The sequence below is a fragment of the Cebidichthys violaceus genome, unplaced genomic scaffold, assembly GCF_023349555.1.
Source record: "Cebidichthys violaceus isolate CVI_PGR_0920_01 unplaced genomic scaffold, fCebVio1.0.p SCAF_2, whole genome shotgun sequence".
NCBI lineage: Eukaryota > Metazoa > Chordata > Actinopteri > Perciformes > Stichaeidae > Cebidichthys > Cebidichthys violaceus.
In genome coordinates, this window is record NW_027176372.1 from 10,547,621 (window position 1) to 10,560,257 (window position 12,637).

The 12,637-nt window shown below is 44.5% G+C and overlaps 1 protein-coding gene across 1 annotated transcript in view; it reads right to left on the reverse strand.

The window, feature by feature from the left end:
- The window catches only part of tenm1 (teneurin transmembrane protein 1), a 163,208-nt gene that overhangs the window by 55,621 nt on the left and 94,950 nt on the right, over positions 1-12,637 (reverse strand). The window contains 8 exon segments of the mRNA XM_068714351.1: positions 1,110-1,395; positions 2,775-3,036; positions 3,128-3,247; positions 4,515-4,749; positions 8,171-8,317; positions 8,497-8,526; positions 8,693-8,878; positions 10,747-10,947. Coding sequence (XP_068570452.1) covers positions 1,110-1,395; positions 2,775-3,036; positions 3,128-3,247; positions 4,515-4,749; positions 8,171-8,317; positions 8,497-8,526; positions 8,693-8,878; positions 10,747-10,947 — 1,467 coding nt within the window.

Genomic DNA, 12,637 nt, shown 5'->3' on the forward strand with positions numbered 1-12,637 from the left:
CCAGTTTGTCAAAACGGGCCATCTCCCTGCCACTGCAGGTGATATCTTTACTCCCAGTTCTCTCTTCTCTGTGCAGCTCTAGTCCACTCTGCTGTCTGAAGGTCCTGGTGATACAGAGTCTAAACTGCTCACTGTTCACCTGTCCGCATGATCCATGAATTTCATGACTGATATTTGAACTAAAGTGGACACGTCCGTTCATTCTGGAAACTCTGCAGTTGTCAAACCCCCTATTAAAGAAAGTAGCTGTAATTATTTACTATCGGGCAATCTCCAATCTCTCACTTCCCAGCGGGAGACAGCCCATTAACAACTGGTTGATTACCTACTGAATGGTCACTCATTTACAGGACGACTTCCAATCAGGCTTTTGTAAAAACCGCAGCGCTGAAACAGCCGCTCAAAAGACATCAGAGTTGTTTGGGCGAGTGATACAATTTACCTCTCTGGTATTGGTGGATTGTAGCGTTTGACGCATGGACAAAGACATGGGGTAACGGAGCCGGGGATCGAACCATTGTTTCCTCTGTTTGAAAGACGACCCGCTGTAACACTGAGCCACAGTCACCTATGTATTTACTTGATTTGAATACAATTTAAAAGGAAGACATTTCACTGGATCTCTCAGCAATTCTATGTCTGAGCTGTGCAAATATGTTTCCCCATAAAAATCCTGACGCCTGTTTTAAGGAATGACTAAATATTTTGGGAAGGATGCCTATTCATATTCTTGTTCATAGTTGGGTGAGCATATCCATATCCACTCCCATGTCTGTGCATGAAATATGCAACGAGAGCAAGGAGAATATTAGCTTTGTATAAAGACTGCAAACAGTGGGAAACAGCTAGCCTACCTCTCTTTAAAGTTCACAGATCTGCCCATTAACACCTCTAAAGCTCACTAATTACTAATTTATATCCTGTTTGTTTAATCCATACCAAACAGAAATGTAAGAAGAAAGATGACAGAGAACAAGTGGATGGATTCCGTGGGAACCGAGGAGGTTGCGTTTACCACATACGGTCAGTGTCTTATGTGTTTTCCATGTTTTCTTATTTAAAATAGAAATAAGAAAACATTTGGAACGAGTATTTTACATTCTACCTACCAGTTGCGTGAGTGAGGCCCCAGACCTCCTGGCCATAAATATCAGTCTTGTTCCAGACCAGCCTGTGGACCAGGCCGGGCCCGGCGGGATACCAGCGCTGGTACAACCTTCCCTGGACCGATGCGCGGACATGCACCTTGGAGAGACCGCCCAGTGGGGAGATTGGGGACAACAGCGAGGGAGGTGTGAGGAGGATTCTGAGCAGAGAGAGGTAGCCTGCGGAACGGGTGCTCAAATAGCTCAGCTTCGAAAAGGCCCCAGGGATTGAAACTTCTTCCTGCACCGCCTAGGGAGAACGAGAGTGAGGAATGATAGAAGAAAGAAAGGTGTTGTATCATTACTTTGTTTTCTTAAATAATGAGCTGACAGGCAGGTACAGGAATACACAGCTCACACAGTAAAGTGCAGGGAGTACACCAAATATGTCACAACGAAGAACGTTTTCAATTTCTTTCTTTGAGAATATTTTAACTGAAAGAATAATGATATCTGTCCGTATCCATGAGGGTTTCTTTTAAAGAAAATGTCTATATCCTAAATCCTTGTAGAGTAGCAAATAAAAGGCCATGCTCATTTCTCTAATAAAAGGTAAACTAGCTGCTGCAGCAAACATTGATTCATCCTGTATGATATTTCTCTTGGCTGAAATCAGATACCGTTTGAGTATCTTAAATCAAATTATCTCTAATTATTATCTCCGACACATTTTTCCTCTGAAGTTTAAAGGCTTAGATTCCATTTTTTTACACAGGTGAACACGGTGGGTGTAACTAAGCTTACAGAGAACACCAAGTACTGTTCCTTCAGTTCATTATTTATTTTTTTTGCTGCCTATTTTATCCTGAGGTGTTATTTGTCATGAGGATAAAATGTTCCTTCATCTTTGACGTGTCTTCAGTCCCAATCTCGTCGGAATTTGTAAAATGAGCTTGAACTTGTGCAGATGCTGTGTCGTGGATATGAATGGTAATATATGTAAGCAAAAAAAGAAGGCCCTTTGCTCTTTCCAACAAAAGGATGGTGTGACCAAGGCACACATTGGATACAACATTCTCTGCAGTCTATCGCGTGTCCAGGTAACAAGAAAACCACTCTCTGTGTCCCGGGAATTTTACTGAAATGAGGTTGGGTTGAGGTTTTGGTTACTATAAAAAAAAATCTTTGGAGTCACGTCGGAGGGTAAATATATAATCACCAGTCTGACCTCCACACCTGACTTTCAGCCGCCTAATTTGCTTTTGTGGTGGGGAAGTATAAGGATGGAGTGCTAATTTGCATTTTGCTCATTCCTTATTTGCATCATGCAAATAAGGAATGAGCTAAATTTGCAAAACCCTGTGAGACCGGGTTGGTTTGTTGCTGAGCTGTAACAAATTGAGCCGAAGCTTCATTCTCACTGCCTGTCGTTTGTAGACACGAAGCATTGAATTGTTACATTATATATAGACTAGTGACGACATGCTCGGCTTGGTCTGAAGATCCCTGATGCCTCCCCCCTTCCCCCCCATGACGTTCATTTTGTTTATTCAAATTTCATTATCATTGAACATCCGCCAAGTGTGAAGTAGATTGGATGGACAGCTCTTGAGATATGCGAAGGACATACCAACATAGATTACTTGCTTTATAATTAGATTTCCTGATTGTAGTTCAGTAGTTTGGTACCTGCAGCTCCGGCACTGCCGGCCCCTTCTCTGCACACGCTCCGGTGTATCTGGGGAGCGGGTAGGGTAGGACCAGCGGGTAGGGACTCAAAACACTCCTGATGTCACACGTGGGAGTTTGTGCTTCCTCTCTGGACATGGTCACCTGGTCCAGAACCAGGAAGTTGTTGTTTGGCGTCCAGATTGTACGCGTCTGCGGCAGGAAGGGGGGCCGCTGGAACATCAGGGTCACGGACATCGCGCCCAATGTCACCAGGTCAAAACTAGAGTCAGACGACAGAGAGACAGAATAAGAATGGAGCGCAAAGGAAATAATTAAAAAGAAGATGATATTTTGTGTGTGGATGCCTCTACCTTCCGTCCTGCCTGCTGATAGTGTAACCGTACTCTGGATGCTGTGGGAAGGTGATGTTGACTCCGACTAGAGGCGAGCCGTCCTGCAAGGCAACGCTGCCTCGAATCACAGCTGCCCGGCTGAAAAAAAACAAAACAGACAGGAAGCCGAGAGGGGAGCAAGAGAGAAACACAAAGAAAAGGGAGAGATGCCTGGTTTACAATGATGGAAAACATAATGACTGTTTGAAGAGAGAGGCACATTGTGCCGAGCGACCTTGTGCGCGCAGAAATAGCAAAACTGCATTTATTCTGCTCAGTGCAATTCCATTCTTTAGCACAATGAAATCTGCCAGATTGCCAGGATACAAGGACCATAAATATAGCTTCACCCACAGTAACACCTTTCAACACCCTGTCATATAAAAACAAAACACAAAAAAAAACTTCGGCATCATGTTTATATTACAGTGACAGTGGTACCTGCAGCAGAAAGGGCTGTGTTGTTCTTTAAATAGAATTTAAACCATCAGTCACATCCAGACTATTTTGAAAGATTCATCTTGATTTTGCACGTAAAGTGTGAAATACGCTGCTTAAATCTGGAATAATCGTTGAACTGGTCAAATGAAGACAGACTAGGCACATGTGGTGTACACACACACACACACACACACACACACACACACACACACACACACACACATTCATTGATGGAGCCTATCTGTTATTCCAGAAGAGGGATAAATGAAGGATGGTGAGGTTTCTCCGGGTGGCTGCGTTGCCCCGTTTGTTACTCCTGTCCTGAAAGCTGCCATCGATTTCCCACATTATTAATTCATTTGTTTATTCTTCAAGTGAACCGGAGGTTGGGGGGGGGGGGGCACTTTGCCATTTTCTAGATAGGCATCACTTCTTGTTTGCCGAAACCAAACTTTCTAGGTCATCATCTTGCCGGTGATGTGTATTTCCTCCTGTTAGATATGAAAGTGAGAGGCCGCTGAAAAATTAATGGGGACACCCTTTGTGACTGCTGAAACCGAAAGACATTAATATGTAACAAACAAATACTCTAATGCAGTTGTAGCCCGACACCGATACCCGGGTGATGACGCGCTGCCGTGCGTCTGCTGATCTCCAGGGGAACACAGATCACGAAGACGTGTGCGCAGACATGAAAAGCCTCATTTACATGCAAACACACACGCTTTCATTAAACAAATAATGGGCGACGGACGATCCGGCGCATTAATACAGATGCATCTACTTCATTAACTGCACCTCCTGTCTTTCCGCGTACTATATAGGAGGGCAGCTCAAGGACACAGGCGCCCAAAACAAACACATGAAGGTATTTGGCATGCATGCGCAGGGGTCCGGGCAAACAGAGAGCACGCCACGCACATACCTGGTATCAAAGGGCACGTCTCCGGGGAGAGTGTGTGTGGCCGCCTTGCCGAGGAGGAAGCGTATACGGCGGTAGAAGCTGTGAGCGTGCGTGCTGGTGGGCGGGGGGGATGCGGCGGGTGGCGGCGGGCTCTGCTGCAGCAGAGCCAAGGGGTCGGCTGAGCCGTGACACAGGGGGTCGGAGCCGCAACTCAGCTGCTCGCAGCAGTCCGGGTCCACACAGTCAATGAGGCCATCTGAAATAGACAGGAAGTCAAACCATTTATATAAAAAAAACTGCGTTTTATGAGGAGTTGGTTGTTTAGAGGGTTGCTTGAATTTACACAGTTCATATAGGGGAGACATTAACATCTTTATTGTGCATAGCCAATAAAGGCTTTAATCGATTTAAGTGACTAAAGGTGCTGAGAACACATTTCTACTCTAAAGGCCAAGGTACTGTATATATCCGCAGTGCACAGACGTGAAGAAGACGCCATAAAGACCTGCCAAGAAGTCATTTTCACACTGCTCGGCCGGTGAAGAAACTCTCCTGGAGTAATCTCTTCTACGACAATGAACTGCGCATGCATCATCATAACCACGAGTATCAATCAAACGAGATTCATTAGGGGCCATCAGTGCACAATTATAGCATCTATTGTTATAAATCAGACCTGAATCTCCAGCATTATTCGAACGCGATCCGCAAAAGTTCCGGGGTAAACAATGAGCTGCGAATACGAAGCGAGGCGGCAGGTAATGGGAGCCGGGCTGGCATTTGTGTTTCCTATTTCAAGCCTGTTTCTGAAAAGGCAGGAAGCGGTGCTGACATTTAAATGCATCTGACCACGGAGCAGAGAGCGAAAGGCCAACAATATTCTATTATAACCTCCTCCTACAAAAGGTAGCGGAGTACAATGGCTGATTTCCATAAGATTCACTACTTGAACTTGAAAGCACACTATTAATTGAAATTCTAATATCACTATCATTAAAAGGACGCACACGTTTTTGGCTCATTATGCAGCCACGGTTGTTTACCATTGCACACAAAGAGGGACAGTGAAAATGAACATATGTAATGCATATAAATATGTATGATTACACTGCCTAGTGTGGAAAAATATGGTGTTTTTTTTTCCAAGAGGAAGAACAATACATGCGCTCCGCTCTCCCATCCAGGCGGAATAATTGAAACTCTCTCTTCAGAGTTCCTCTTTATTCTCTGATTACTTGTGATAGCATCTTTCCATCTCTGTCTATCTTCAGAGACAAAAAGATTGCTGCGAGAGACGGCTATGAGTACCTATGGTATATCTGCCAATTAAGGGAGATGGCTGAATTGTGCGATAGAAAATTATGGTATCTGAAAAGCTGTGCAGAGAGGTGTGAGGATAGCGAGATAGGAGAAGTGTAAGTGGTCTCCATAAGGCTTTGTTAGCGAGTCTTTCTCCGGCAAATTCATCCCTAAACTCAACAGTTGGCTACCTACAGTATATTCACTTCATCAATATTCATACATTACAATACTATACGATGTCATGCAGCATGTACTGTATATAGCTTTTTGCACAGAGGGCAATTTATTGTAATGCAGAGAGAAAGTCGTCGCTTCCTCCACCCACTCACCACCTCAACCTCTACTTCCCTCTTCATACAGTCAGAAAGACAATGGGATATTAAATGAAGTCAACACATATGTATTAAAGGGATAATCCAACAATGCAGTAGTGCACTTCCATCTTGTGGGGGGGGGATTTATAAGACCAAGATCTACGAACCATAAAAATATAAATAAAGAAATGATCATATTCAAAGCAGCTGAGGTATCCTGACTTTTAGTCCAAATTTGGTATAAGCAGAATCCCATAATGCAACCAATAACATTGCTAGTATCACCAGTCTTTTAAAGCGATAGATCTCTGAAGCTCACAAATTTAAAATCTCAATTGTTTAATCCATACAAAAAAACCACAACAGCGATTTGTTTTTTTAATGGAGGGTTATATGACTACTTCATAGCCGGGCACAGTGACTTCCTGGAATCGCGCAACCTCACGGGGACGACGAGACTCCAGGAACCTGCTGTTCTTTATATACAAGGGAGGTGGATCAATTGTATCGATCTTCTCATCTAGCTTTCTGCGGGAAAGTATATTTTCTTAATGTCAAATTATTCGTTTGAAATCTACATTCTTTGTTTGTTTTTCATTTAAATCTGTAGCCTCCAAATCCAAGCTGAGACAACCTGCGATGACGTCATTAGGGATATTTATTTCAGACCTGACGAAGCTGCAGAGCCACAGAAGGAATCACACAACTGTTTTCACAGGCTGACTCGTGCTCTTTGTGACCAGTAGACCTTTATGTGTAAAATCGATCGGCAGCGTGAGAAAGGGTTCAGTTTGTTTAAGGTGTGACTGCATTAAACGTCCATACACAATGTGCAAATGTATTTGCAGCACAGTGTGATGGCGCTTTAACACTTCTCTCACTCCTCTTAAACACCACGGAGTAAACGTCCGTTAACAAAACAAAATCAGAACAATGATGTAATCCATTAATATAAAAACCATCAGTGCCGACGCTGTTGGCAGGCCGCCGTCCTGCTATGACTTGTTTCCTTTATTCAGGCCCTAGTTTATAGTCCACCAGACGTTTCTTATTGCCTGGCTCTGGGGTTATAATCCAGGGTAAGGGCCTGTATTTCATGTTTCGAGCAGCCGTCTACGCCGACTTTCTGAAGTGTCGGCTCAGTCAGTCATGCAGCTTTGGTAAACAATGTGCAGAGGGGAAGAAAAAGAAACGGTTACATTGTAGCTATCAGCAGCACTCTGCACCAGCCGGAAAAAGGACTACAAAAAAAGTATGTATGCGTTTGAGGTTTTCCCGCTGCTGTGTGCACTGATTCAAAAGCCACTCATCACAAAACGTGGAACCATGAATAAAAAAAACAAAAAACTAGGACGCTTTTCCTCTAAACAAAAGCGACACTACCTTGTTTGCTATGACGGATTACAACGCCGGCTAAACGGCCGCGTCCATAATGGATATTTGATGTTTTAAAATGCATGGGCACAGTTGAAAGTAATGTATTAGCGCACTACATCTTGAAACGTACGTTATGTGTCGGAGAAACAGCCTCGGATGGGACTGAAATGGGAGGGAAACGATTGCGATGAAATGTTCCTTTCTTGTCTGTTCACCTGAGGATAGAACGACACAGCTACGAGGCTGAGCGACACACACCTCTCACCTGTCACCAGACACCTCGCAGCCAGAGAAGCACACTATTCTGCATTGCTTTGCTGTATTGCGACTTGAGAAAATTTCTCAGAGGGCCTTTTATCCCAGCAGGTGGTATGCATATCAGACATTTAGCTGTGATGAGAGGGGAAAAACAGACGCGCAGACCACGCACGCACACACACACACAAGTACATATTCAATATAATAATGACCAGCGGGACTCTACAGGCGTCTCGGCAGGATCGGGACAGCACGGAAAGGATGCAGGGGAGGAACGACGAGGTAGATTTCTTTCGGCAGGAGAAACAGGAGGAGAAAGTAATGGAATGGAATGGACAATCTGCCACAAAGACAGAAATGAAAAGAGGTACGAAAGAGGAGAAAAAAAAAGGGGATAGAAAATGATAGATGATGTTAGAATGTCACCTCCGTCGTTGTCTGTTCCATCACTGCAGTCAGTTTCCATGACAACGCTGCATCCAGGCCCGCTCCATCCAGCCTGGCAGACGCAGCGCCAGCCGCTCTGCTCCAGGGTACAGCGGCCGTGTCCGCTGCACAACCCTGGACAGCCGTCTGAAAAGGTGTGACCCACATGCACATGTGCACACGCACACACACACGCACACGCACACACACACACACACACACACACACACACACACACACACACACACACACAAACATTTTTGCCATTTGTGAGCATGTCAGAGGAGCACAATATGACATTTCTATCCTGAATATAGATGAATTACCTTTCACAACGACGTCCAAGTCATGAGTAACTGAGAGGGAGAAAGAAAGGTGAGAATTGTGTAAGAGAAAATAATTGTAACAGTGACACCTTTTTGAAACCTATCACACTAATCAAAATATCACAAGGAATAATCCAACACTCCCACGTGCGCGCACACACACACACACACACACACACACACACACACAGCTCACCAATGTTACAGTGCTCTCCCTCCCAGCCAGGCTGGCAGATGCAGGTCCCGTCGTGGCACTGGCCGTGTTCTTCGCAGCGAGGATGGCATGCTCTCTGGTCGCACGCAGCGCCAATCCAACCCTCCTCGCACTGGCACTGGCCCTCGGAGCAAACGCCATGGCTGCCACATGGCACCGGGCACAGCTCTGCCAAACAGGTGGGTGGGGGTATACGCGTGAGAAGAAGAAAAAGGGTGCGAGTTCGAGAGGGAGGGAGGGAGAACGAGAGGGGAGGGGAGCAAATGGAGGAATCGAGTGTAGGAAGAAAAGAAAATGGTAAAAGAGGCACAAGGGACATGTAGAGGGGAAAAGTTAAAAAGAAAATCCTGAATTGGGGATGAGACATCGGAGATAGGTGAGAGAGAGAAAAAAAAACTAGCGATAGAAGAGGATAAAAAAGGTCTACTTTCTCACAATACATAATCTTCCCACCTCTAATAGCTGAGCTCCCAGAAGGAGGGGAAGAGTGAATAGACTCATAATAACAGCCAAATGATTCGTATTTGCGCCGCATATTTAAACTACAGGGACTCAAATGCAGCTCTATTATTCTTTTCTGACATTTTGATCAGATTTGGTGGGTATGTTAATACCCTTTCTTTCCCTTCATCTCTCCATCTTTGTCTCTGTCAGCATTCTCTTTTAAGTATCCCTCTCTCCATCTCCCTTGCAACATCCCTTTAAATTTCGTCCCTCCTCTTTTTTTTCCCTCTCTCTTCTCCTCGCTCCTCACCATCTCGCTCCCTCTCTCTCGCTGCAGAGGCAAAGCCTCATCCATCAGTAAAGAGAGCAAAGTGCTGGAGGCACACAAAGACTACTTATCCAGCTGCAGTAAAAAAGTTATTTCAATTTAAATATACATAGCATGGAGAGGGAGGAAAAAGTGGATTAAAGTTGGAGAGTTTTTCAGCTCTCTATTAGAATTACATTAGCTTAGCTATGCTTCAACAAGACCAGGACGTAGCATGGCAGGGTCCTTTTGATTAAAAGCCCGGCAGGTAGAGAGAGGCCGCTCATATCTCAGACACTCAGCCACGGTCTATCATTATCATGGGCTATATCACTATAATAAGGCGTACATGCACCTGAGAGCGGCGGCTAATGCCAATTGCCTGCAAATCATTGGCGTGCGCAGTAAGGCGGATCCTTCCCCAACACCAGCGTTCGGTTAGTGCGGCGGAAAAAGAGGAAAATCAGTGCTATAACGGCTATTTTCCTCTCTGTCAGTTTACACTTCAAGGACAAGGACACTCTCCTCACTGTGCACCGCAGAGTACTGCATTCTATATATTTGACAATAGAGAAGACATGCTTTACTTTTCCCCTTACTCGCTGCCTGTTTTTTCACTGCCAGTGTAGAATAGCTGGCAGAGTTTACGGAGTTCAACAGAGATTTCATGTAGGTGCGAATGTAAGAAATCTTTTACAGCTATATCCAACAACCACGCACTGACTAATATGTAGCGTGCAGGTAACGGGGTCTGAAATAAACATCAGCAAGCTCTTAAATGCCAAGCCGAATGTTCCTCAGAGTAGCAGTCTCTAAAAGGCCTCGCAGCAAAGTGAGAATAGAGGTCTTTTTCTTTTCCCCCGTCTGCCTTTTTCTTTTTTTTTTTTCTACAGTCATTTAGCTGAAGGGATCGTGTGTGTGTGCATGTGCATACGTGTAAATGCGTGTTGCACTATAAATGCGCAGGAAAGTGAGTGCTATTGCAAGGGGGTGGCTCTGGAGCGTCATGAGGGGAAATTTCATTTAAGACCAGCATGAAAAGAAACACACATGCATGCACACAGACACACACACACACACACACACACACGCTGACACATTTCACAGGGTGGCTCCGGTCCATATTTCTCTCTCATGTCGATCAAATCCCCACAAAATAGTATCTGGCACGCGTGCTACCACACTAGCACACTAACACTAGCATTCAAGAGATGTGCGATGGCGATTTCCTGTTTTTTTAGTTTTGTGTTTTTCTGTGAGTGAACATATAATCCTCAGGTCTTACCAGTGTAACAGTCCGGTCCTGTCCAGTTGGGCTGGCAGGCGCAGGCGTCCGACTCGGGTAGGTAGGTGCCATGTCCTGAACACTGCTCCTGACAGGCTGGCAGCGGGTCATCACAGCTCACTCCTGCCCAGCCTGCAGAGCACACGCACTCCCCGCGCACGCAAACACCGTGCCCGCCGCACTGAGGGTCCACGCAGTCCACTGCAGAGAGAGAGAGAGAGAGGGGACAAAAGGAAGAGCGAGAATGAGTCAGAGGTGAGAGTGAAAGGGTGGGTAAGTGGGAGAGGGGGGGCTGGTGTGCCGGCCTCATTATAATCATCAGTTCACCGAGTATGAAAGCAGTGTTCTTTGCATCCCATCCAGGAGTTAACCACCCCAGCTACAATCCCTGTATCTGTTCCACAACATTACACTTCATAGGACACTTAGAACTGAGGCTTTGATAAGGGGGTGAAATGGGTTGGTTTGCGAGTGTGCGTGTGTGTGTGTGTGTGTGTGCGTGTGTGTGTGTGTGTGTGTGTGTGTGTGTGTGTGTGTGTCACGGTGGTCCGCGCTTCGCTGTGTTAGCGTGTGTGTAATTACAGCTCCGAGTGCCAAGCCAAAGCTCAGCACAGTTCGGCTCAGCTCAGCTCCGCCGCCCAAGGTCAAACACCTGATTTAGTCTCTGCAGGCCGAGATACCGGAGGCGACAGCAGGCCGGTCTCCGGGACAGCTGTGCCATCAGGTTATCGTCAAGTGTAACATCATCATTGTTTTAGATATCATGGCTTTGTTTGTTTTGGCTAATTTATTGGGTGGTTTTACAATGGACAGCTGCAAGGGGAGGTTGTGACAAAGGCCCACAGCTGGTTTCCTGTACGACTGTGAGGTGCCTGAGCTACCTGAATCATTTATGGTCTGGTCATTTCAACCCAAGGCCCTTTTTTACTATCTTTACTTTAAGGTTTATGTCTTGGCTACAATAATAATAACAGTATGTCCAGTATATAACAAATATATAGTAAATACATAGAGGGATGCAATTCCAAATTGTTTAGGTTTTTGATAGTGATAAGTCTATAAGAACCATGTTGATAGGACATTCTATGCTTTAATATCGTTAGAAAACAAAAACAAAAAATTGTCATTACTATTATTTTTTCTTGTTTTCATGTTTAAATTTCTTGCCAACCAGGTTCTCGGCATTCTTCGGATCTAAAGAGGAGGTATAATGTTGCCATGGCGTAACCTTTGTTTTTGCAGCCTACATTTGTTAGCTTTTTGCTAAATCTGCACCATGAAAGGTCATGCTGAATTAGCTACCAGCGGCTTGTGCTTGCACTGTAATCATGAACGAACAGACAGCAGTCACCATGATAGCTTTTGATTTAAGAACATTCATACTTGATGGACATCCATTGAAAGATGAAGTGTTGCAGATTCCAGCAGTATGTATGATTTATCTGCATTTCAATTTGACAATGATGACACTGTCGAGATTAGGAGAAATTTAATTAGGTTCAAAGATAAAAATCAGTGTTAAAGCTGCATTAATTGTCCATTTGGGGCCAAGTAGATAACACAACACTTCAAAAATTATCACTTCAAAAAGTTGTTATGGCCAGTGTTGGGCAGCAACTACAAGTGGCTTCGATACTAGTTTAACTAAATTTCTCAATGGCTTGGTGTTAGCGTCGCTGTTTTATGAATCAAACAGCTTTTCAGTAGTTTAGCTCTTTTATTATTCAAGTAGTTCGTTAGCGTCCACACAAGCTACATTTTCCCAAACATTTCTCAAGCTCAAGCTCAGTGTACTTTGATATTTGTTATATATATCATTTATAATAGGCCTATATTTATATATTTCTATTTATACTGTATATATTCATGATATAACATTGACTTGGAATGA